The 26,540-nt window shown below is 33.5% G+C and overlaps 1 protein-coding gene across 1 annotated transcript; it reads left to right on the top strand.

The window, feature by feature from the left end:
• Positions 1–678: 678 nt before the first annotated feature.
• Positions 679–20,860, top strand: LOC140442022 (uncharacterized). Its single transcript, XM_072533058.1, has 3 exons — positions 679–1,025; positions 10,023–10,787; positions 20,303–20,860. Exons 2-3 carry the CDS (start codon positions 10,032–10,034, stop codon positions 20,762–20,764), a joined length of 1,218 nt encoding a protein of 405 aa, XP_072389159.1. The 5' UTR covers positions 679–1,025; positions 10,023–10,031; the 3' UTR covers positions 20,765–20,860.
• The last annotated feature ends 5,680 nt before the right edge of the window (positions 20,861–26,540 follow it).

Raw genomic sequence — 26,540 nt, 5'->3', positions numbered from 1 at the left:
AGAGCAGACGACCCAGATGCCATACCCTATCGAACGCTTTACTTACGTCGAGGAACGCAGTTGCTGTGTACAACTTTTCATTAAAGCCTTTGGTGATGTATTCTGTAAGTCTCAGTACTTGAAGTTCGCATGAGTGTTCAGATCTGAATCCGAACTGAGATTCTGGTATAGATCCCAAAGCTAGAGATTCATCATTGAGTCTTTTTAAAATGACTCTCTCTGCGATAGATGTATCAAAAGATGAAGTGACAACCTTCCATAAAGGTATTAATCCGCCAATGAACAAGCAGAATTGCTTTCAAAGAGGAAGAAGAAGAAGAAAACGATTTCCGGAGTGGAAGTCGAAACGTCAAATATTTGTAGTTAAAAATGAAATTAGCGTTACAAGCAATTGTAACTTCATCTCATAAAAACACAATATTTAACTTGGACATGCCACAAGAACCATGAAGAACCATCTCAGTACCACGTTAAATATTTGATTTTAATATGACCAACTGTTCCTTTGTTTAGTCTATTATGTTGATTTTCGTATTAGCGTAATAAATACTGTTGTTTTATGCAGTTCAGGTGTCGTGATTCTTTAAACATAATTATCATTAAGATATATAAAGAAAATTCAAGTGTAAATCGTTTCAAAAAAGATAAGACAATCTTTACCAAATTCCGTGTCATTGCGTAATACCTGTGTAGATTATTTGGATAGTTATCGAAAGATGTAATATTTAATTATTATTCAATTTTTTTTTCTAAATTTTTACATTATCCACATACTTATTTATTGTTCTACAAAACTTTATTTGTATTTTTTTTTATTCTTGAGATACCCATTATTTAGTACAGGTTAAAATGCATTATCAAAACTTCTATTTCGAATCATTAAATCGTCGCAGCACTGATGGAGAGATAAATGATCAAGGTCTGATAACATATATAATGATATACCAAAAATATGTTATCTAGTTTTTTGTTTAATAATAGTAAAGTGTTCATGAGAGTAGGAAAAAAAACAGGTAAAGCAAAGGGTAAGTGTATTACACTAGTCTACTAATTATAAATTAAATTTATTTAAATTTAAATTTATGACTATACTCAAATATTTTTAATATTCACTGGTATTAAAATATATACACGCAACACTTTTCAAAATAAAAAATAAACAGTAAAAACTTTTCGACGAATTTTGATTGGGACATGTCGAAATTTTCTCTAATGAGAAAATACCTTTAAACTTAGTTTTTTTTTCAACCACGCAGGGTCATTAGCGTATTTAGATTAATACAATATAGATACAATAAGTAAAATATACATTAGTTTACAATAATAATAATAATAATATCTTTGTGTGTTACAATGTTCATTTTAGATCTTTTGAAGAAGTTGGCAGTCTTTAAGATAGGAAAATAGTTTTCGGGTGTCTGTATTTTCTTCTAGGGCATCTCTTAGGGAGTTGGGTATGTTATATTAGAGTCGTTCACTATTATATTTGGGACACTGTATTAAAAAATGTTTTACCGTTAGAACACTGTTGCACACTTCACACACTGGTTTATTTTTGCGCTGTAATAAATAGTCATGAGTAAGTCGTATATGGCCGATACGGAGATGGGTAAGTATCACTTGCTCTCTCCTGTCTTTTATTTTTGGTTTCCAAAGATGTGAATATTTGTTGACTTCGTATAGCCTTGATGGAGTGTTGTTCCAAGTTTGTTGCCATTTTTGAATTATTTTTTGTTTTAAGTATGGTTTTAAATCGTTTTGTACCAATATATTACTTTCTTCGGACATCGGGTTAGTTAGTGCGTTCTTAACCAGTTTATCTACAACTTCGTTACCTTCAATTCCTATATGAGAAGGCACCCATAAAAAGTGAACTTGGATGTTCTTATTTGCAACGTTTTTAAGTTCTTTTTTAATAAGAAGTAGAAGGGGATTGTCACAGTACAATTGAGTCAGTGAGGATAATGAACTTAAAGAATCTGTGATTATTATACATCTTTCTTTGTTTTTGTTTTGTATTAACAATAGTGCTTTTAGAATTGCAAATAATTCAGCCGAAAAGATGGTTGTAATTGATGGCAATTTGAAACTAACTGAGGAGTCTTCCGAATAAATTGCTGCTCCAACTCTGTCTTCATTTTTTGACGCATCGGTGTATACGTTGTAGGTATTGCCATAATCTGTTTAATAGTGTATAAAACTTTTGTTTAATGACGGTTGATGATATCTCTGATTTTCTTAGGTCTGTTAGACTGATGTTGATATCAGGAATAGATATTGTCCATGGTACTGGGTTGTGGATTGAAGAGGTATCATAGGTTTTTACAAATTGAAAATTTAATTTGGATAAGTATGATTTTATACGAAAGTAAAAAGGATGATCAATTTGATGTGTTTCTTGAAATTTATTTGTAAATCAATCAGCAAAAACATTATGCAGTACTGGATTATTTCGGTTTGATGACACTGCCGTTGCATATGTTAGGCTTAGATATTGTCTTCTGAAAGAAAGAGGAAGTTCTCCACTTTCCCAATAAAGAAATACGTAGACATCTATTTTGGATAATATCCAGTGACTTCAAATGTATTTTTCTGGAGGAGTTGTAGACGATGGCTCCATAGTCAAGTTTTGATCGAATTATGGATTTGTAAATAAGTATTAAACTTGAATAATCGACACCCCAGTTTTTAAAGGCAAGTGATCGTAGTAAATTTATACCAGGTAGACAGGATTTTTTCAGCTGTTGAATATGTGTCTTCCAAGTTAATTTTTTATCAAACGTCATACCCAAGAATCGGATTTCTTCTACATAATCTAGTTTTTGTTCGTGTAGATATAATTCTTTTGTTTGTATTTGATTTCTCTTTAAAAAACAGATTGCTTTCGTTTTTGTAATGTTAAACTGAAGTCCACTTGTAGCTGACCATTTTTCAATGTGTGTTAACGCTTTTTGAATGTGATTGTGAATCGTTCCTCTACAAAAAATAACTAGGTCGTCAGCGTATAATCTAGCTTTGACGGGGTTTTCAATTTGTGTTAATATCGAATTTATTGCTACTAAGAATAAAGTTGTGCTTAAATTTGATCCTTGTGGTATACCATTTTGTTGAATTTTTGTTTGAGAATATGTTCCGTCAACTCGAACTTGAAATTGTCTGTTTTCAAGAAAATTTGAAATGTATTTTAATGTATTACCCCTTATTAACCAGTTGCTGAGTGTTTTAATGATTGAATATTTCCAAACTGTATCATATGCTTTACTTATATCAAAAAATATTCCAACACAATGCTGTTTTATTGCAAATGCTTCGTGGATTTCTGATTCTAAGTCAACGAGATTGTCCAAAGTTGAGCGATGTTTTCGGAAACCACATTGTTCTGGAATAATTAATTTGTTTGCTTCTAAATACCACATAAGCCTATTGTTTATTACCTTTTCTAATATTTTACCTATTCTACATGTGAGTGATATCGGTCGATATGTTTGTGGATCTGATTTTGGTTTAGTTGATTTTTGAATAGGTATTATGATTGAATTTTTCCATGATTTAGGAAATATGTTTCTGGATAAGATTATATTGTAGATTTTGAGTAGGTGTTCTTTAGATTGAGGGCCTAAATTTTTAAGAAATATAAACGGTATATTGTCGGGTCCAGGACAAGTGTTTTTACAATTCTGAAATACATTTTCTAATTCTTCCTTTGTTATTTGTATATTAAGATCGTTATTGTTTTGATCGTAATATTCTATAAGATCTTTTTCTAAAATTAGTTTACACAACTACTCTTGGACATATTATTATTATCTTATTAAACCTACTACCTTAAGCGACGCACTTCCACTATGGTTTGGTGTAGCTGACTCACTAGCAAATTACGATGATCACTGACTTTATGTTTGTATTTAACTGTACCGTGTAATTTCTGTTTTTACAGATGTCAGACAAAAGTCTTCCTCGATAAGCATATTGGGCTCATTCCACGAAGAATCTACACAGGATCTTGTTTCGAAGTCTTTGTTAGATTTCAATGTTTGAGTTACTAGCAGCACCCCAGAGTTCTATTCCGTATCTTCAAATCGGCTCCAGGGTTGATTTGTAAATTGGGAGTTTTGGGACTAATTCTTTTCATTTTGAAGGTTAGCTGCTTGGATTTAGCTTAATTTGCTTTAATTTTCCATTTGTACTGCCAAAGTTTGATCTTGTTAAAACAATTTTGTAGGTTTTTCGTAGCAGTAGCTGCATTTATGTCCTGCTAAACAAAAAAGGAACTACTACCAGATGTAAAAACTACCGCACACTGTCACTAATAACACGTACTATTAAAATACTGTTGCATATCATTAAAAACAGATTAAAAACCTATCTACATTACCAAATATCTGTTAGAAGCAGGGTTTGTAAAGTGTGAAGGTACACGGGGACAAATCCAGAACCTAAGACAACTCATTGAAAAGTCTAGAGAATTTGAAGTACCTATGATTATATGCTTCGTTGACTACCAAACGGCATTCGATTGTGTAAACTGGATAAGTCTGTGGTCCATTTTAATAGTAATAAGCATCCCAATGCACCTGGTGACACTTATTAAAAATCTGTACCAGTCCAATATAGCAATAGTACGACTAGATCAGAACTTCTCAAACCAATTCAAGATAGAGAGAGGTGTCATTTATGTTGAACGTGTCATGAGGATGGCTTTAGATATATGGGCCGGTAGGGTAACAGTGGCTGGTAGGAAAATCGCCAATTTAAGATTTACTGATGACACTACACTTATAGCATCAAATAAGCAAGAAATGTTAAATCTTCTGCGAAGAGCTGGGTACGAAGGCAACAAAGTTGGCGTGAAAATTAATAAAGCTAAGACAAAAATAATGGTGGTCGACAGATTTCACACTATTTAACTAAATAACATGTTACAGAAATACCAGATGGTGGGCAGTTTTGTCTATCTCGGATCTAGTATAACTAACAGACGATGGTAGCTGTGAAGTAGAAGTTCTAAGACGTATTAATATGGTAAAAAATGCGATAAGTCGCCTAAATAAAGTTTGGAAAGTCAGATATATCTCCCAAAATATCAAGATGTGACTGGTGAATACCCTTGTATTCTTAATATTTCTATGCGGGCAGAGACTTGGACTCTTCGCGGATGCTAGCGCTAAAAATTCATGCCTTTCAGATGTAATGCTGGAGAAGAATTCTGCGCATATCTTGGACAGCTCATAGCACAAACGTTTCCATTCTTAACTAACTCGAGAGTAAAAAAACGTATTCTGAAAATTTTTGGTCACGTGGTTTGCAGAGGTGACAATACTTAGGAGAGATTAATTGTTTCTGGAAAAGTTTCGGGGAGAAGATCGCCAATTAGATGGTCCAACCAAATTAAGAATTCAGCTGGAAACGTATTCTGTGAAGCTTTCAGAGCAGCCGAAGATAAAGACGAATGGAGAAAAATTGTTGAGAATATTGGAAGAAATCACGATCCTTAGTAACAGGAGAGCAAGAGAGAGAGAGAGAGAGAGAGAGCTGCATTTTAATGTGATGTTAATATTACAGTATCATCCGCAAATGTACCTACTCTCGTTGAGGGTATTTCAGAAAAATCCATGGCGTATAGTAGGTAAAGCACAGGTCCAAGAACACTACCTTGGGGTACAACTGATTTAACTGGGTACAGGTCAGTGCATTCCCCTTAGTGTTTTACTAGGAAGTGTCTGTTGATTAGATAAGATTCTAGCACACTATAGAATCTATGCGGTACATGCTTTTTGATTTCATAGAGTATAACGGTGTGAGAGACCTTATTAAAATCCTGACTTCTTTCCAGAAAAACAGCGGAACAGTATTGTCTATTTTTCGGAATTCTTTGTACCTGTGGGCAGTGCTACGTTTCCGTCTGAAGCCAAATATGATATTTTTGATTTTTATTGTGTGTTGTGTGTTTAAAAATAATTGACAAAAGACTAATTGGCCTATACGACGTAATGTGCCCTCCAACTTACTAACAAATCCGCCTGAAGCAATAAAAGTTTGTCAGTAAGCGGGGATTGCAGATATCGGCAATCATTCGATGAATGGCCTGTTGGTTCACGAAAGATTTTTTATTTCCTTTCTACCCACCGGTAAAACGTGCCAGGCTTTCCCCCCTATCCGCCACCTAGGCACGGGCTCTCTAGAGGTTATTTATAAATATGGCACACGTTAAGGTCTATTTATACATATCTAGTCCAGGAAATAAAGCATTTCACCTCGCAATTTTTTCGTCCTGGGTGGATTGACTTGAAATTTTAAAAGAAGGTAGGTAATAGCCTAAGGATCAAAATCTATACCGAACCAAAGTACGCCAAAGCCTTGGGGGTGGTTGCCACCTTATCTCGGGGGTGAAATTTTTTTTTTAGGTTTTAACTACAGGTTTCGATTAAAGAAGCGATTCTAAATAAAAAATATTCTATACATTTTTTTGTAAAACTGATATTTTTCAAGTTATTCGCGATTGAAAGTAACAACTTTTAGACAAAAAAATCGACGTTTTTAATCGATTTTTCGCGAATAACTCGAAAATGGTGCATTTTATCAAAAAAATTGTAGAGAACAAATTTGTAGCTTTTAAAAAGATAAATAAAATTCATTTTTTAAAATGTTTTTGCGATATAATAGAAACCGAAATACGGCCTATCAATGTTCAGCGGTTTTCTTCAAATGCCAAATTTGAAAGATTTAAAGTCAAATATCAGGAAAATTATGCATTTTTGGAAGAAAACTCATACCTTTTTAAAGACCATAAATAGACCTATCATAAAAAAGACTCTAGCTCAAAAGTTGAGTGAGTTATGATGAAAATGAGGTCAATACCTCATTTTTTTACGAAAAAATCGATGAAAACAACCCCATAATTAAAATCGATCTTCACCCTTCTGCAATTCTCTTTGTACATGTATTGTTAATACGTCCAAGAAGTTTGACCCATTTAAAATGCTTAGTTTTAGAAAAAGTACAGCTTAAAGCGAGAAACGATTTCCAATTTCATATTTTTTCCCTTCTTTTTTTAAATATCCCCGAAATAACTGAATATATGGAAAAAATAAAAATGTACTAAATTGTAGCTTTTTTAATGACTAAAACTTTGCTTTATTTAGATTTGTTGTAAAATGAATATTTGGCGAGATATACCCGTTTAAAGCATCGATTTACGATCAAGCTCCATCTTTTTCGAGCCCTTTAAACTCACCCCATTTAAAAAACAAGGGTTCCAAAAAGATTTAATTCACAGATCCTTGTAGCTCTTAAAAACCTCTACAAAATCGTTTTTGAAGAACCACTCTATCGTTAAAAATAAAGGAAATACGTTAAAAAAACCAATTAATTTTTTGAAATAGGGTACCCAGATAGTTCAAAATTAATAGCTTTTTTCCATGCTTTTACTGGCTGAGATACTGTATCTGCTTTTTACAATAAAGGTAAGAAAAATATTTTTGATATTCTTCAAAAAAGACCGGACATGAGGGAACATGCCGAAATTTTTTACAGTAGTACTGCTAAGCTTGAAGATATTTTAGATGCTGGCAGATACTGTGCAATAATGTTGTACGGAACTGTTAAAGACACACAGCTTACCAAGTTAAAAAAAAAATAAAAGATTTGGAAGCTTTTCTCGAGCAGATGCGGTACGAACAGTTCATCAAAGCTACAACGAAAAACTGTGCGGTTAAGCCATCATCCCTTCTGCCCACTGTTGATGCCTTAGATGAGCATTCAAAAAGATGCTATTACCAAATTCAACAGTGGCTTGGCAATAAAAATATCAGAGCAACAGATTGGGGATTCCAAAGATGGTTTGTTATTACCCGTACGCATGAACAAACAACCTGCACCCGATGAACTTTTGAAAATTATTTTTTGCCACTGCAAAAAAGGATGCGGCGTTTCATGTGGGTGCAGAAAAGTTGGTTTATACTGTAACTCTACTTGTTCTGGGTCCTCAGGTGAAGGGTGCAATAATAGTCCACCAATAATTGAAGAAGATGAGGATGACATAAATCACGATGAAGATGTAATTGATGACGAATAAAATTAATAATATAATTGTTTTCCGTATAAATGTAAATATTTTCAATATTTTATGTATTAATTACTTTTTTATGTATTAATTATTAGTATTCACTATTTATGTAAATGTATAAGAATATATGGTGCCTTTTTATGTTGATAAATTTTTTTGTATTTAATTCTACTTTTTTCAATTTATATCTATTAAATTAGTTTATAAAAACTGCAATGTTGTAAAGGGTGATTTTCAAAAGTTGAAAAGTTGCAAAATTTTGGCAAAAAATTGTTTTCACCTATAGCACTCATAACAATTGATTTTTAATGGTTGAAAATTTATGAAATTGTATTTTAAAGTATAAAAAAATCACTATTTAACTAATCCAAACCAAATTTCACTCATCTTAAGATTTGTAATGTTATTTTACAATTTTTGAAAATTAGGGGTAGTTTTCACCCCTAAGAACAATCAGGGTTCATCTGCATGACATAAACTATAAAGCAGAGGGTGAGTTGAGTTTAAATCCAAATTTTTATCCAAATCGATCCAAGGCGAAATCATTTTTTTAGAATTAGTAATTTTTTTACATTAATCTCTAACAAGGGTTGCTTTTTAAGGGTTGAAATATAATGGAACTCTATTCAAAAGTATAAAATAATCATTATTTAACTAATTTAAACCAAATCTTACCCATATTCAGGTTTAATATATTATTTTATAATTTTTGACAATTAGGGGTAGTTTTCACGCCTAAAACCCTTTAGCGCACTTCGGTTCGATATAGATTTTGATCCTTGGGCTATCACCTACCTTCTGTTAAAATTTCAACTCAATCCATGCAGGACGAAAAAATTGCGAGGTTTTAACTTTTTTCGAGCTTCATTTCCTGAACTAATCTGTGCCGTGTCCGTTCCGTGTCAGTGCCGAGTCCGTAGATTTTATATTAATGTTATATTTACATATAACCACATTGTAGCAGTATGCGTACAGGAATAGAGAGGAAACGGTATTACATATTCCTGTGTAAAAGAGAATTGAAAATATAGCGGCTTATATAGAAGATCTCACCGTTTTGATATTATTACTTGACGAAGAGGAAGAGCAAAAGCAGAAAATGCATAAACAAAGAAGATGGAGTTTGCATTATATGTGAAAAAAAAAAGACAAATCGAAGGAGATTTTAAAATCTACAGAGAATTGTTGGACCATGAAACAAAATTTCACGAATATTTTAGAATGTTGCAGTACTCTTTTTTCTTTTTTTTTTCTTCAATACATATAAAAAACCCTATCATAATATCTGCACATCTTCTGCTTGTCTGTTTATCAGTACTCACGTTCCTAAAACAATAAAATTGTATTTATACAAGTCCGTGCGGTCCGTGTCATTTGCGTGCATCGCTAGTGCCGAAAACAAAAATATCGTTTGGGATTAAATTCAGGCCGGGCACGGACGGACCCATCCGGAAAACGTTAATGTATAAAAATATACTCACATAAGTACATTATTCTTTTTTTTTTGTCGGGCACTATTATAACGTGCATCGGACCGGGATATTATAAATCGGCTTTAGGCAGCGTTTTCTTCTGGCCTTTTTAAAACTTTTCCATAATAATACTTGTTCTGTTTATCAGAACCGAACCATAGCTGTTCTTTTACGTTTTCAATTTTTTTCTTTGGACAATGATCAAAAATTCCTGAAAAGTTTCGAAATTTTAAATTTGTTTGGCAAAGCTGGAGAAATCATAATCTTTGTAAAAGATGTCTATTTTGAAGGGCATGTATGGGTCGTAAGTTTCTTTACCTATTACTTACCGTTTATTATTTACCTAAACTATTACTTATCATTTCACTTATGCCATGAATTAATCCTTATCTCTGTTGATAGTAGTACTCGCATCAATTAAACTTTTTTTATAAGTATGTATGTATAATGTATAAATTCGTCTTTTAACTTAAATTTTGTTTTAGAAATTTAATATGGACATATTACCAGTATTAAAAGACATATTTTATTCTGAAAATCTGAAATTTTTCGAGGCAAAAATTGATGAAACTTCAAAGAAATCATTTCATCTAGGTTCAAATTTGGTATTTGCTAAAGTCAGTATTATAGACGAACATGAAAACGCACGAGAAATTTCATTAGCAGTAAAAATTGGAAAAATTAAAATAGATTCCAGTATGGTTGCTAGAGCATGTCGCGAGTCTGTATTTTTCAGAGAAATTGTACCTCTTTTTAACAACTTGCAGGCTGAACTGAAGATTAAAAATGTATTTAACAAGATACCAAAGTGTTACAAAACTTTAATCAAAGATGGATATGAAATACTTATTTTGGAAAATCTTTTATTTTCTGGCTGGAACTTACTTGAAAACTATAAAAAGATAAATGTGGAAGGGCAAGAGCTCATTGCAAAAAATATAGCTCAATATCATGCACTTTCTTTTGCTCTGAGACATTTAGATAAACAAACATTTGACAAACACACCAAAGATTTGAATATGATAAACAAAGAAAATCTAACAAATCTGATCGATGTAGCTCAAGGCGTATTCTGCAAGATCGAAAACAGTTTAGAAGAGTTTAACAAACAAGAAACGTTATTGAAGTTTAGGAAATTAATGAAAACCGTTAATGGACAAACAATGGTGAATATTCTGGATGATAAGCCAAAAGAAGTTGTTGTTGTCCATGGCGACTTTCACAAATTTAATCTTATGTATAAGTTTAAGGTAAGAAATCAATAATTTAAATCAATAATTATTATAGAATAAATAAAACATTTTAATTGTTTAACCCAATACAGATATTTATGAAAAAAATGAAGAGCTAAATTAATTTACTTAGTAGAGTTTATGTAGCTAAAAATAACAGAGACGGACCAGTCTAAATTTGAATTTAACTTTTTATACAGTGGACGCCAAATATGACGAACCAGCGCAAAAACCGGAATTCGTTTACTTAAAAGTCGACACGCCCACTTACACTTTAAACCTTATTCTGGCTTTCTATCAGTAGCGTAACTACTTGTCAGTAACGATTGTACATGTACTACATTTCTTGTGTCTGCATTTACAAAGTTCCTGGTCATTTGAATAATGTCTACCATCCAGGAAAATAACAAGTGTAGATGCGTGATATCAGGATTAAGACGAGAAATAATATTTAATGTATTTAAATATTTTGATAAAACAAAAAAAGAAGGGGTTACTTTAGACGATATCAAACGGCAAACTTCACAAGCAACAGGTAAAAATATTATGTAATTTTTATTTATAATAAAACGTAGTTTTTATTATTCCTATACGAGTATATTGAGTATATTTACATTAAGTTTGTTTTTAAATTTTGTTAGGGTAAGTCCGGGAGAGTTGTACCACATTTCTATGGACGCTTACTAAAATTATATTTGTCAATACCTTATTACATTTTACCATTTTACCATTTTTATACCTTAATACACACGAACACCACGTGCTTTGTATTCAACAGGTATACTAGCCACTCCTGGATATTTCCACTTCATGGTTTGTTCCAGTTTCACTTTTAATTATATTTGTCAACTTATTAACATTATTATTTAAGCGTTTGGTAAAGAATTTAGTTTTATACCATTAAGAGTTTACTTTCTAATTGAATATTTACTTTACTTTCTATTGAATTTCATCTTTTTCTAAAAGAACACTATTCCTTCTTCTTTTTATATATTTAATGTTCATTTGTTCTAATGTTCGCAATAAAACACGTCGTGATATTTTGGGTATTGAATTATCGGAATTTATTTCAACTTCAACTTTCTTTAAGGTTGGGATTTCGTTCCGAAAAAATAAAGCATGGAATTTCCTCTGAATAGCATATTTGGTATGATCTTTAAGCTGAATGCGTTTTCTACCTTTGGTTTCAATGGTTTCAACAGGTCCATCATTCAATTTGCCTTCACTTTGTTTAAAATTGTTTACAATTCTGTATACACTTCTCGTCGAAACTTTAGTCAAATCACTACACAGGATAACTACATCGTTGACCGACATACTTTTATTCCTTTCACGGAGTCCACAATACACATTGAATATAATAGTTTTTTCTCCCATCGAAAAATTTGCACGTCGTTTACTTTTACTGCTTTCACTTTCCATATTACTCACAACAGTAAAATAAATGTTTACTGCTTAGATAATCTAATCGATATGTGAGTCATGTCCTGTGGTGGGGCCACGATGAGTAGAATACTATTTTGCTGACGTCACGTTGCGTAGCGAATAGAATAGACGGTTGCTGGACAACGTGACGTCAGCAAAATAGTATTCTACTCATCGTCATCACACCACTGTTTACTTCGATAGCAAAACAACTGAATACCTGAGTAGCCGACTATCACGGTTTTAGGGAGGTGTAACTATTACCTTCTAAACTAAAATTATTATTTATTGTAATTAATTCAAATTTATAAAACACTAATAAAAAGTAATGGGTTGTACAGCGATGTAGTATATCTTTTCTAAGTAAAAATATTAAGAGAATAAAAGTTTTGATTCTAAAAGTATGTCGAGTGGGAGATAAAAAACGTTGAACGTATTAAACGAGCACTGAAAGATGTATGTGGCGTCCTTCATCATTTTTAGTAGCCAATTTTGATTTCTCGTCCCAACAAACTCCATCTTACCAAATTTCGTGTTGTTATCCCATGCCTATCACGAAATATTTAAAAATAAAAGTTTAACTTTGACCCCCTTTATTTTGGTTATTATCAACTTTTGTACTAAAGTAAGTTAGTTTTAATCGGCCTATTTTAATCTCAGGAATCTAAGATTAAGTTATGGCCATTCGTTACCAAACACCATGTATATTATATTAATATATATAATAACCCAAATGTCAACAATAATCATATTAAAATTAACATAATTATAAATAGGTACATATTTATTTAAAACAAGTAGCTTTGACGTAACTTCTTATGATATTTTTCGTACGCCATTGGAAGACCTACAATAGCAATGAACCATCACTATTACTTCCAAAAATTTACTGCCTAGATTTCTGGATTCTGACTATAGTTTAGTTTTTTTTTAGTAGCTTTATGTGCGGACGGCCTTAATATTTGAGACTATAAGTCTGCCGTCATACGAAAGACCCCCGTATCTCCAGGTAACATTGTTTTGAGAAAAATGCGGTTTAATATATTTTGCTTTGCAATAAAACTATTACCTGCCGTATTGGCGTAAAATTAATATTATAATGGTTTTTGACTACCCTGAAAATTATTATGTAAAAATAAACTTGATAAATAATCAGATGCTACTAGAAAATGGAGTTACGGGATTTAAAATTTCTTTGAGCATGCAATAGTTTTTAGTAAAAACTCCGTAAAACGAAAAATTGTTTTTTACGTGGTTCTTACTACGTAAAATCAACAGGAAAAGTGAATATGCTATTTTAGTTTAGAAAAATTTAAGGCAAAATAAAATGGTGTTACGTAATTTTATTTCAATCAAAATACACAGTAAGTAAAATTACTAATTCGGATTTGTCAATGGAAGATTCTGCCACAAATGCCATCGATTTTCAGGCATAACTTCACTTAAGTTTTTTAGAATACTTTCCTTTTTAGTTTTTGGTATTCCACATGGAGCGCTCATGGGGTCCGGTACAGCAGTAAAACCATTTTTCTTTAATTTTATTTGCAAAATGTCTAACTCTCGCATATCTTCTTTATAATCCATTTAAACTTTTAATGTGAAAGTTCCTTGTTCAACTATAATTTTTGATATCTTCTTCTTCCTATGCCGTCCCCATTAACGGAGGTTGGCAACCACATTTTTAAAAGCTTCTTTGTCTTTTGCAACGTGGAATAATTCGTCTACAGTCATGTTTGTCCAGTCTCGAATATTTCGCAGCCATGACTTCCTCTTTCTACCTATTCCCTTTTTGCCATCGACTCTACCCTGCATGATGACCTGCAGAAGACTATATTTATTATTTCTTTTTTGTTATCTGAGAAAGATAAATTCGTAAACAGATCTTATTTAGTTTTGCTTGCGATAACAAATTTTTCCATTCACGGAAATCAGACACCATCATTTCTATGACATCTACGTGTCCAGAGTTGGATTTTTTTACAGCTTCCACAAAATCATAAAAGTCATACACTTTTTTCATCCTTGTTAGAGAAAGTTCTACCTGGTGATGAAAGCTATCCGCGGACATGAAGCTATGTCCAGGTTCAAAGTAATTAATTACAATATCTGTTGCGGATAGCTTGTTCGAATTTATTATACAGGGTGAGTCATGAGGAACTTTACATACTTCTACCATATGTAGAGTCCCTCAGGGAGCATATCATGTGGCCACTAAAAAATGTCAACTCCTCTTCTTTATTAATTAACAGGGTGATTTGTGTAATTGACCATTTATTTCATTTTACTGTAGTGTTTATACTACTCATTTGATTTTTTTTATTTTTGCATGATACAGTACACTACTATCAAGCATTCGACTGGTATTAGCTAAACTAAAAAATTCCAGGACTGGCTTTGGAAAAATTAATTTAGGGATTCGTATTAAATATTACACCCTGTATATATTTTTTTTAAAATGCAATAAGTGATTTTCAAACTACATAAATAGCCAATGAAAACGACATATGCGACAATGTTGTCGCACTTTTATTAAATTTTTAGTGAACGATCAAATCTTACCAAAAATAGAACAACCATAATGAAGTATCAAATTATAAGGTAATTAATTTAAACAAATGTTATAAATTTCAAACATTTTAATTGAAATGATAAACTGAGTCACTGCACAACAAAAAACAGTAACTACTAACAATAACGAAGAACAATTTAAAAAAAAACTAAAAATATGTACATAGTTATGATAAACCCATAAATTACAACTGGAAAAGATACAATAATGGTAACAAAATAAAAATAATTCAAAATAGATTTTCGAAATGGAACCCTGCAGCCTGTACACATTTTTGTTGCCGAATTGTTAATTGACGTATTGAATTACGGATACTCTGGGGATCGTTTCTAATAGTATTACAACAATGTATAATTCTATCAATTAATTGTTGTCGGTTATTAATATTCACTGCGTAAACTAGTTGCTTTAATCGTCCCCAAATATGGTAATCAACGGGATTGAAATCAGGGGATTTTGAAGGCCACGAAATAGGACCTGCACGTCCTATCCACCTGTTGCCATAAACATTATTGAGATGTTGTCTCACTGCCAGTAAAAAGTGTGGGGGTGCCCCATCATGCTGAAAATACATCCCTCGGATAGAAACGTTCGCGTTGGCAAGCAAATTCGGCAAAATATTTTATAGAAAGTTCAAATAGACCTGCCCTATTAAAGGACCATCAAAAAAGTGAGGACCTACTAATTGGTTATTTATGACACCAATCCACACGTTAACCGAAAACCTTAACTGAGAAGGACGTTCTCGAATAGCATGGGGATTTTCTTCTGCCCACACATGTGAATTTCGTGAATTATTTATCCCGTCTCTGGTAAATTGGGCTTCATCTGTAAATAGTGACCTGTATAGCGTTGGTCGATTATTGTTAATCCATCTACAAAATTCCAACCTATCGATCTCATCTCCAGCATGTAGTCGCTGAACCATTTGAATGTGATATGGGTATAGATTATTTTTTTGTAAGACTCTACTTACTTTTGATTGAGTAACATTGAGTTCTCGACTTACTTGTCTAGTGCTTATTGTAGGGTTCATAGTAACGGCGTCCATAATGTCATCTTCCTGCGCTTCATCTACATGTCGCTCTGTTGTTCCACTAGGAAAAGTGTCATTTTCTCGCAAATAATTAAAAACTGACCCAAATGTTGGATGACTGGGAGTTCTACGATTAGGAAATCTTCTGCGATATTCTCTACTAGCAGCCCTACCATTCCCATTACAGAATCCATAAACAAATATTATGTCTGCATATTCTGTGGTCGAAAACTGATGTGGCATTTTGAACGAAAGTAACAAAAGCTCTACCAAAACTAACACAATGTACTTAACGTAGATATGACAGAAGAAATATGTATTCTTGTACACATAAATAACAATTGATAATGACAATAATGACAATGGATATAAAATATCAAGAAACGTCAAACGTCCAACCTTCATTTTAAACTTTTTTAGATTTATTTTTATTTAGTACAGTTGATGCAATGTATTATTATTTGACATAAAATTTTAATCATTTACAATCAACAAAAACTAACACATACAAGAGGTTTGACTTTTTAATCAATTTATTATTTATCGAAAATAATGCCCCAATACGATCTATGAGTAAAAATTTAAAATTGAAAAACAACTGATTCTATCGTAGAGATAATACAAAGTGGCAGTAAAGATGTTAATTTTCTACGTATTAGATTATGTTGTAGGAACTCATTTTAATTAAAATGTTTGAAATTTATAACATTTGTTTAAATTAATACCTTATAATTTGATACTTCATTATGGTTGTTCTATTTTTGGTAAGATTTGATCGTTCACTAAATATTTAATAAAAGTGCGACAACATTGTCGCATATGTCGTTTTCATTGGCTATTTATGTAGTTTGAAAATCACTTATTGCATTTTAAAAAAAATTTATACAGGGTGTAATATTTAATACGAATCCCTAAATTAATTTTTCCAAAGCCAGTCCTGGAATTTTTTAGTTTAGCTAATACCAGTCGAATGCTTGATAGTAGTGTACTGTATCATGCAAAAATTAAAAAAATCAAATGAGTAGTATAAACACTACAGTAAAATGAAATAAATGGTCAATTACACAAATCACCCTGTTAATTATTAAAGAAGAGGAGTTGACATTTTTTAGTGGCCACATGATATGCTCCATGAGGGACTCTACATATGGTAGAAGTATGTAAAGTTCCTCATGACTCACCCTGTATACACCAAGAATGACGAAAAGGACCAATTTTTGTTTTGAGAGGAACAGTTACCTAACCAAAAGATAAAGTGTTTAGTATCCCGGTTGTGTAAAAAAATGCATAAAATGTGCTGAATAAATCTTCTTTTGACCTCCGAGATATGGCTTCATGCCATAAGGCTGCATATGGTTTTCTAGACCTAGATTTACCCAAGGGCACAAAACTTTCATTACATACGACAATTCTTTGAGTAAATATCACTTTTTTGAACATGTCGATTCGTGGAAGCATAATTTCTTTTTCAAGGTCTGCAGAGACTTTTACCGTATTTTGATTAAGGTCTCCCTCAGCATCTTGCCGATATAATTCTCTCGAAAGTTTTGCTTTATTGATATGTTTGCTCCAATTTTGGCAAATTTCACAGGTCTCAAAAAATAATCTTCTGAATGAATTGTATTTTGTAACTGAAATCCTTCGCAAGTTTCACACTCTTCATGTTCTAAGTTTGTGAAAGAAATATTCTTTGATTTAACTACTTTTCTATAAACTTCATAAGAACACTTGCAAAGGAAAAATATCTTGCCAACATTTTGGCTTTCACCCTCTGAATTTTTAAAAAAATATTTTAAGCTATTTATTTTTATAATATCTTAGCATGATCGCCTTCTTTTTACGTCAGTTCTGGTGACGCACTTTTTTCAACCAATTTAAATCCCAGTACACTTTATTTATTTCTTCTCTCCTTTTCTCGTAAATTTTTTCTTGGCACTTCTTTTTACATTTAGCAATATCAAAAGGCTCACGGACATTGTGCTTCTCTCTGCCTTGCTCACATTTTTGTTGTTTTCTTAAAACTAATTAACTAATAAACTTTTTTTGTATACCGTGTGCGTTTTGTTTCGTTAGAGTTTACTATCTTATCATCATTCGTGTTTTGGTTGTTATTAATAACTTTAGTACAACTGGAAGTATTATCTTCTATCATAAGTGTGTTAGAAATATTACTGCATTGCAAACCAGGTCCGTTCTCTGCATCTGTAAATAAAACATATATGTTGTTAGGAATAATTATTGTTTATTTATTGTATTTTTAATATTACCATCTCCAACATTATTTGGCATCAGTATCACTTTGTTGCAGCTCAGAAGGTTGCATATCATTGTGTTCCATTCCATCAATGTTATCGAAACATTTTCCATTTTCTGATAATTGCAGATCTGTAATTAAAAACTAAATACATTTTTAATATGTAAAATTTGTTATCTTTAGTATTTTCTGGAAAGTAAGAGGTTTCAATTAATTCTCCATTTTGGTAGAATTGTACGTAATAATTTGTATTTTCTTCATCTGGACTAATACGAAATCTATAACAAATAGAAGGCACCTTCAAAAAACTCTTGTTCCTCAGGAAGTACCAATTTCAATATTATCCTCGGTACATATGAGCTAATCTTGATAACGTTCTTTTTGAGCCAATGAAACCATTAGTTTTGCTCTTGAATACATTTCTAAAATAATTTAAAATTTTAATTTAAAATTAGAACTAGGGTATCACATAGTCAACGGCTACTAGATCAAATATGAAAAATGTTGAGTTTACTTTTAAAAATTCATAACTAGACAACTAGGTATTAATTCTGAAATTCTTCTTCTTCAGTGCCTTATCCGGTCCGGATGTTGGCGATCATCAAGGCTATCATGGTTTTGTTGACTGCTCTGCGAAACAGCTCCGCTGAGGTCATCCCAATCCATTGTCGGAGATTTTTCAACCACGAGATACGACGGCGTCCCGGTCCTCTTCTGCCAAATACTTTACCCTGCATAACAAGTTGAAGAATTCGATATTTTTCTTCGTTCCGCATCACGTGGCCGAGGTACTCAAGCTTGCGTTGTTTAATTAAATTAAGCACTTCTTTTTCTTTTGTCATGCGCTGTAGGACCTCAACGTTGGTGACATGGTCCACATAAGATATTTTTAGTATCCTTCTGTATATCCACATCTCGAAGGCTTCGATTCGTTTTTCAGTGGCTTGCGTCAGTGTCCAGGCTTCAACTCTATACAGTAACACTGGAAGAACGTAGCACCTCACTATTCGCATCTTGGTTCCCAAACTGAGATCACTGCAGCACAGCAAGGATCTCAACTTAATAAATGTAGACCGTGCCATTTCAATTCTGGATCTAATCTCTTGAGCGTAGTCCCATTGTACGTTGAGGGTAGTTCCGAGGTACGTGAATCTGTCGACTCTCTGGATCTCTTCGCTACCTGCCATTAGTGCCCCGGGATCTAAATTTGTACGGCTGACAACCATGAATTTAGTTTTCTTAATATTAAGGTTCAGTCCGTATGTTACGCTCACAGTTCGCACTCGGTCTAGTAAGGCCTGCAGATCGTTTAGGCTGGTTGCTAGTAACACAGTGTCATCGGCGTAGCGGATATTATTGATGTATTCACCGTTCACTCGGATTCCCATGTCTAGGTTTGTGAGGGCTTCATTAAAAATCTCCTCAGAGTATATATTGAAAAGAGTCGGCGATAGCACACATCCTTGTCTTACTCCTCGCATGATCTTCACTTGGTCGGTCAGCTGGTCTTCGACCTTGACTCTTGTCTCTGAAATTCTAAAAGATATAATAGAGCATGTTTGATGAGTGTTCACAATAATATGTAAAAAACTGTTCGACATAAAAATATTTTTTATTTTTGATCTAATGGCCGCTGAGTACAATAAGTTACTTTCAATTCTAATTTGCCTAATCTGTTAATAATACACCATAGTAAATGTACATAAAACACATTAATTTTATTATTTTATAGTCTTACCTTACGTAATTTGTATTTTACACTTAGTTTTCAAATAGCACTGTATCAAAAACCACGATGGCATTCCAGTGAAAGTACGAGTATTACTACGATATACTATTAATACTAACCTTAGATAGACAAAACACCACATTGCATGTTGTAAGAAATTACAACACAGCGCGATACGCATTCTGCTAAGCAAAACCCCCGTAATCAAAGTTCCTAAGTTAAAAACCCGTAGTTGATCAAATAATACGGTGTTTTTACTTAAAGAGGCGTGCATACTGGGTTTTAATTTAGTATTAGGGCCAATAATGTTACATACTACGGGGAAATAATTTTCCATTATAAATTAAAGAAAAATAGCAAATACGGGGTTTTTTATCAGTAACATAGTCGTATTAACACTACGAGAAACGTGTAGAAGCAATTATCTCGTTTTTTTTAAATTTTTGGAGATACGGGGGTCTTTCGTAGGACGGCAGAAGTAGGCTTAAACTTTGTACAAATTGCTTTTTATTATTTTTAGGATATAAGTTGTGAATCTATATCAGATGCAATGTTTATTGATTTCCAAGTTGTCGGAATACATTCACCCATTCTAGATTTAACCTATTACTTTTTCACCAGCGTAGATATACCATATAAAGCATTAGACTTTTTAAAATGTTATCATGAACAACTTGCAATATCTTTAAAGGAATTAACTTGTGACGTAAATGAACTCTTTTCGTACTCAACGCTATTAGAACACTGGAACAAATATGCGTTTTATGGTTTTTGCTTTGCATCCTCGTTTAAGAAACTAGAATTTATAGAAGGCGGCTGGGAAAACGAAGCCAATGATACGATCGAGAGTGTTGAAGGATCTGCGCATATCGGAAAAGATATTAAGGATAAAATGATTAACGCAGAAGTTATCAATAATGAACAGTATAAACTGGCGTTAATAAATTTTACTGAAAAATATCTGGATAGCATAAATATTTAATAATTTTTAGCTATTAGTATGTCGTTATTAGTGTAGGTTTAAGAACTCGAATAAACGCAAAATATATTATATACTTAGAACTGTATAATTGGAATAATAAATAACTTCTTTTTTTGTTTTTTTTTGTAATTTCACATACCTAATTGCAAAAAAACGCTAAGATTGAGCGATATGCCCAAGCTGCTCAAATTAAAATCTACTCACTTCTTAGTAATAATTCAAGCTTTGTTTAAATGCACGCTGCACGTTTTCAAAGTCGTTTAAGGTCCAATGGCATGAATTTCAGTACGAATGCTTTTCTTCTGTCTATCAATATTATTAAATCGAGAGACGTATACTTTTGGTCTAATATATCCCCACAAAAAGAAATCCAGAGGAGTAAGATCTGGCGACCTACCTTGTCATTTTATAATGTTTCTACTTGAAATCGATTTCTCTCAAATAATTACGAACGGTCGCATCATAATGGGGAGTAGCAGTGTTGATACCACACATCTTTAATTAGGTTGTTCAAGTTGTTATCACTGACTTGGAAGTAGTGCTATTAATTCTGGTTCTACTTGCTGTGAGCAATTGAGAGCAGTGAGCAGTGAGAATTGTTTCGGTCCAGTATAGACAGTTTTGTTTACTTGCGATGCAGTTTATATTAAATTGGAATACGTCTAGAAAGATGATATTGGTAGCAAAAAACGGAAACCTGTACATCAATATATTATTTTTCCGCAAAATTCTAATTTTCCATCCAGATCATCTTCGTTTATTTCCTGTACTAAATTTATTGTGTATTGATGTTATTTATGTTTCTTTATCTTCTTCTTCTTCCCATTTACCATCGAAGAGCTCAAAAATGGTATTGACTGTATGAAAAATGGAAAATCACCTGGGGTGGACGAAATCCTAACAGAACAGATAAAACACCACTGGCAAAAAGCAAGAGAATGGGTGCTCGATCTACTTAATATCTATCGCTCTACCTACCAGATTCCAAAACTGTGGCGAAAATCAAAAGTAGTAGCCCTTCTGAAACCTGGGAAAGACCCTGAACTACCGAGTAGCTACCGTCCGATATCCTTGCTATACCATTTGTATAAATTGTATGAACGTCTCATTTTAAACCGCATCCAGGAAAAATTAGATTCAAAATAATCCCACAACAAGCAGGCTTCAGACCAACTAAATCATGCACAGGCCAAGTGCTGAACCCAACAGAATACATAGAGGGAGGGATTTGAGCAGAAAGAGATAGTGGAAGTAGCCTTGATAGACCTCACAGTGGCCTATGATACAATAAACCACAGAATCTTGCTAACTAAGATCTATAACGCTGTGCTTGACTATTACCTGGTAAATATCATTAGATCACTGTTGTGTAATAGACATTTCTACGTTGTGCTAAATGGAAAGAAGAGCAGATGGAGAACCCAAAAAAATGGCATACCTAAAGGAAGCGTTCTGGCGCCGTCCTTATTTAACATCTACACCAACGACCAACCAATGCACCCTCAGACTGCGAGTTTTGTCTACGCTGACGACCTTGGTATAGCCGTTAAGGGTAAAACACTCACACAAGTAGAGTCGACCATGGAAGAGGTTTTAAGCATGATGTCAACTTATTACAAACAAAACTTATTAAAGCCAAACCCTACTAAAACCCAAGTATGTGCATTGAATCTCAACAACCAACTGGCGCATGTAAAACTGAATGTTTCTTGAGAGGGACAACGCTTAAAACATACTGATAGGCCCATATATCTTGGAGTAATACTAGACCGGTCACTAACGTATAAATTCCACTGTCAGAGCACAAGACAAAAGGTTTCTACGAGAAACAACCTTCTCCGGAAACTTGTAGGGAACAAGTGGGGTGAAAACTCCCAGGCCTTAAAGACAACAGCTGAGGCCTTATGTTTCTCAACAGGGGAATATGCTTGTCCCGTCTGGGGTAGATCTAGACACGTCCAACAAGTCACCACGGCGGATAATAAAACATGTAGAATAATTACCGGTTGTATGAAGCCTACCCCTCTACCCCTACTGTACCAAATAGCTGGATTCGCATCACCAGGCGACTGTAGATGCGCCTTTCAATATGTGGAGAAGTTCAGGCCAACTTTCGATGAAAGGTACCAATTATACGGGTTTGAAGAACCGCCAGGAATCAGCCGACCTAAACCAAGGAAAAGGTTTATGAGAAATGTCAGCGTCGAACCACCCGAACTGTTCCCCCTACATCCAGAACGATCTAATGAAATGACCTGGACTGGAGAACCTGGGGGACACTCAATCGCGTACGCACAAATGTTGCCCCGGTAAATCAGAACCTCATTAAATGGGGCATCAACACAGACACCAACGGTGTCTGTGTACCTGAGAGTATGCAGACTTTGCCCATCACAGTGCACCCTCGATGATTTATGGCTCGCAAATACAAAGGGTGTATTTGTTGGAAAAAGTGGAAAAAGTGGAAAAAGTAAAGTTCTTCCCCCTTATAATAAATTCTGCTTGTTCATTGGCGGATTAATACCTCTATGGAAGGTTTTCACTCCATCTTTTGCGCGGTCGTCCGATACGTCTCCTGCCGATTGGTGACGTATCTTTTGCTATTTGGACGACACGGGTCTCCTCTTAACAAAAGATTCAAGAACACCTTGACTTTGGCGAAGACTTTCCCAGGAGCAGACGTCTTATCACACCACAACCCATTAGTGGGCCAAATAGAACTCAAACTAAACAAACTCATCAAAAGTAAACCTAAACAGAACCTGGATTATGACAGTCTTAAAGACCCGGTAGTTCGTCAGAACGTAAGAGATGAAATAAGAGAAAAACTATAAACCGCTAAACAACAAGAACAGAGTGTTGAACAAAAATGGAGTTATATCAAAGACGTTATGCTAAATGCGGGAAAAGAACATCTGGGAAATAAAACAAGAGTAAAAAATAAAGAATGCATGACTGATGACATTCTGTAGATGATGGACCAAAGAAGATAATTGAAGAACAGGGACGCGAAGAAATATCAAGAAATTAACCAAACAATTTGTAACGTTATAAACGTCATTTTTTTTTAATTTATTTATTAATTCATTAACTCCTTTACATTTGGTTTCTTTTCTACTACGTTTTCTTCACAAAGTAGTTGGCGCCCTCTGTCTTTCTTTTCTTTCTATTTCTGTCCCATAGAATAAATATTCGCCCCCTCTCTTTCTGTCCGGTAGACTAAATATTCTGTTCCATGTTGACAGAGAAGCTACTTCTATCATAGGCTTACGTCTTATGTCAGCTGTGCTAACTTCATTTCAATCTCCCACTTAGTTTCTGTCAATCAGCTTTTCTGACATAGTCTGATATGTTTTTTTGTCTATAATGAAAATTTATAAAATAAGGTAAAAATTATTATAGGATTTATTTTATGGTCTATAACATTCTCTTGGGGTGAGTGCTTTCATTGTGATATTTATTCTATAATTCTGACAGCATTCTCAATATTCATAACCTTAATTCTTTCGAAACCACGTTTCTTGATTATGATCTGTTCTTAATATTTCATTTTATCCTTTCCATACGCTATTTGTTTAATTGTAATTTTATAAAATGGCAAGGAAGTTAAACCCCCTTTGAGGTGTCTCTAATATCAGTTTTTGTTGTATTTTCCGTCTATTTATCACATTCAAGTTTATTGGCTGAATATATTCATTAGTTCATTGACCACATCCAAATTTTATTGGCTGAATTAATTGGTATTATGAAAATCTATTGACTATTGGAGGACCTAACCATTTAATTGGGAGTCACTATCATGGTACTTATAACTGCAGCTCACAGTAGGATTTAACATCCAATTAGGAGGACACACAAGCAGCTCATCGACGCCTATAAGTATCATCCTCACTAATAAATTGTTAAGCATTGGCAGGGTTGTTTATTGTTTTTTTTTGATAAATATGATTGGTTAAAATTTGTTATATTTGCTATTGTCTGAGGGCCAGATTCAATTCCTAGTTTAAGACAAGACGAACTCACACTTGAGATACTGAGCTGGGCAAGGCATAGACGATAAGCTTCCATAGTTGATTGAGGTATTATTTTTATAATAGTTATTCAATCGAAGAGCTCCAAGTGAAACACGATCATATAAATATTTACCAAAAGATTCGAGAAGCCACTGGTCAATTAAAGAGGAGAAACACACATCTACTCATTAACAATGACTGGAACCTAACGACTACAATTAAGGAGAAGTTAGTAACCTGGAAAATGTACATCGAAGAACTTTTCTGGGACTATCGAGGTAACCTTCCAGAAATAAATTGCATGACAGGGCCGAAAATACTAGAAAGCGAGGTGAAAACAACTTTAAAACAGCATAAGAATGGTAATGTCACAGGTGTGGACGAAATACCCTTTGAACTTATTAAGGTGACGAGTGAAGTGAGCACAAAGGAGTTAACTGAACTGTTTAACGCTATATACGATTCAGGTAATATATCAGAGGAATGGCTATTGTCAACATTTGTAACACTACCAACTAGTTCTGAACTATCAGCCTTTTGAGTCATACACTTAACATTTTTCTTAAAATCATACATGCAGAATATACAAGAAACGCGAAGAGAATGTCGGTGAAATGCAATTTGGATTCGGTAATTCCATGGGTACACGTGAAGCATTTTTCACTTTACAAGTCCTACTTCAGAGATGCCGCGATGTCAGTTGTGACGTCTATATTTGTTTTATTGATTACGCCAAGGCATTTGGCCGTTGTCAGCACCAGAAGATGTTCGCCGCCCTACAAAGAGTAGGATTGGATGAGAAAGACATTCGGATCATCATATTTTGTTATAGGAGAGAAATCATTATTTGTAGAAAAAATTAGGGTGCCGCCATGAGCTGAACTTGAACGATCATAACTAGCAATTGAGGTATATTTTCCTACAAAACAATGCTCGTTGACTTCAAGCTAGTGCTCGGTAACCGCAACTTTTAGGGGAAATCCTAATTCCTCTAGAAACTTACTCGTCTAGAGTGTCTACCTAGTTGTGTAACGATTTCTTTATTTTATAAACAATAAAATATAGCATAGTATATAACATAATGTTTACATGTTTACGTTTTTTTCTTCTCTATGTATTTGTTTTCATTTGATTTGTGAAATAATTGGTCCGAATTCGCATCCGATCTTTTATATCTTAGTGAGACACTTATTATTGGATTTACTTTGTTCATCTTCTATGAATATTAATTTATTTAATAATAAGTAAAAATAACACTAATCTGTATGTATACAGTACCAATAGAAATATTTTAAATTTAAAGTTTAAATAAAAAATTATATCGGCGAAAAATCTAAATTAACGAAAAAACTCATAACCAGAAAGCAATATTCTTTCAATATCAAAGAAATATTTTTAAATTACTTCTTGAATTTCTTTTAAGTTTCAAATACTTTACCCTTAAATGCATTCGGACTTTATTTAGTAGACGATATATCGATAAAACATATTATGAAGAGCATCATAATACGTAGTCAGCAGTATAGGGAGCGACTTCGAGTCCTTAGAAAAGCCCTCTCAGTCCCCAGAGACCGATTCGACTGTACGTCGTCTTCTTTCCTTCTGCCCAGAGGACGACTGAACGAATCCCAATAATCTGCTGAGGTTTCCAATCGGATTTAGAGACCCGCCTTATTGCGTCTCTGATACGATATATACGAATGATTGTACTCAGCGATATCGGCCCATCAAATATGTACACTTGCACGATTTTCCCTTACATT

The sequence above is a fragment of the Diabrotica undecimpunctata genome, chromosome 5, assembly GCF_040954645.1.
Source record: "Diabrotica undecimpunctata isolate CICGRU chromosome 5, icDiaUnde3, whole genome shotgun sequence".
Taxonomy (NCBI): domain Eukaryota; kingdom Metazoa; phylum Arthropoda; class Insecta; order Coleoptera; family Chrysomelidae; genus Diabrotica; species Diabrotica undecimpunctata.
This window is presented reverse-complemented; position numbering and strand designations above follow the sequence as displayed.

Excerpts from the sequence above, each read along its gene's own strand:
- LOC140442022 (XM_072533058.1), top strand. The coding sequence starts at position 10,032 with ATGGACATATTACCAGTATTAAAAGACATATTTTATTCTGAAAATCTG. Across the intron at positions 10,788-20,302 it reads ATCTTATGTATAAGTTTAAG|GATATAAGTTGTGAATCTAT; the intron begins GTAAGAAATCAA and ends TATTATTTTTAG.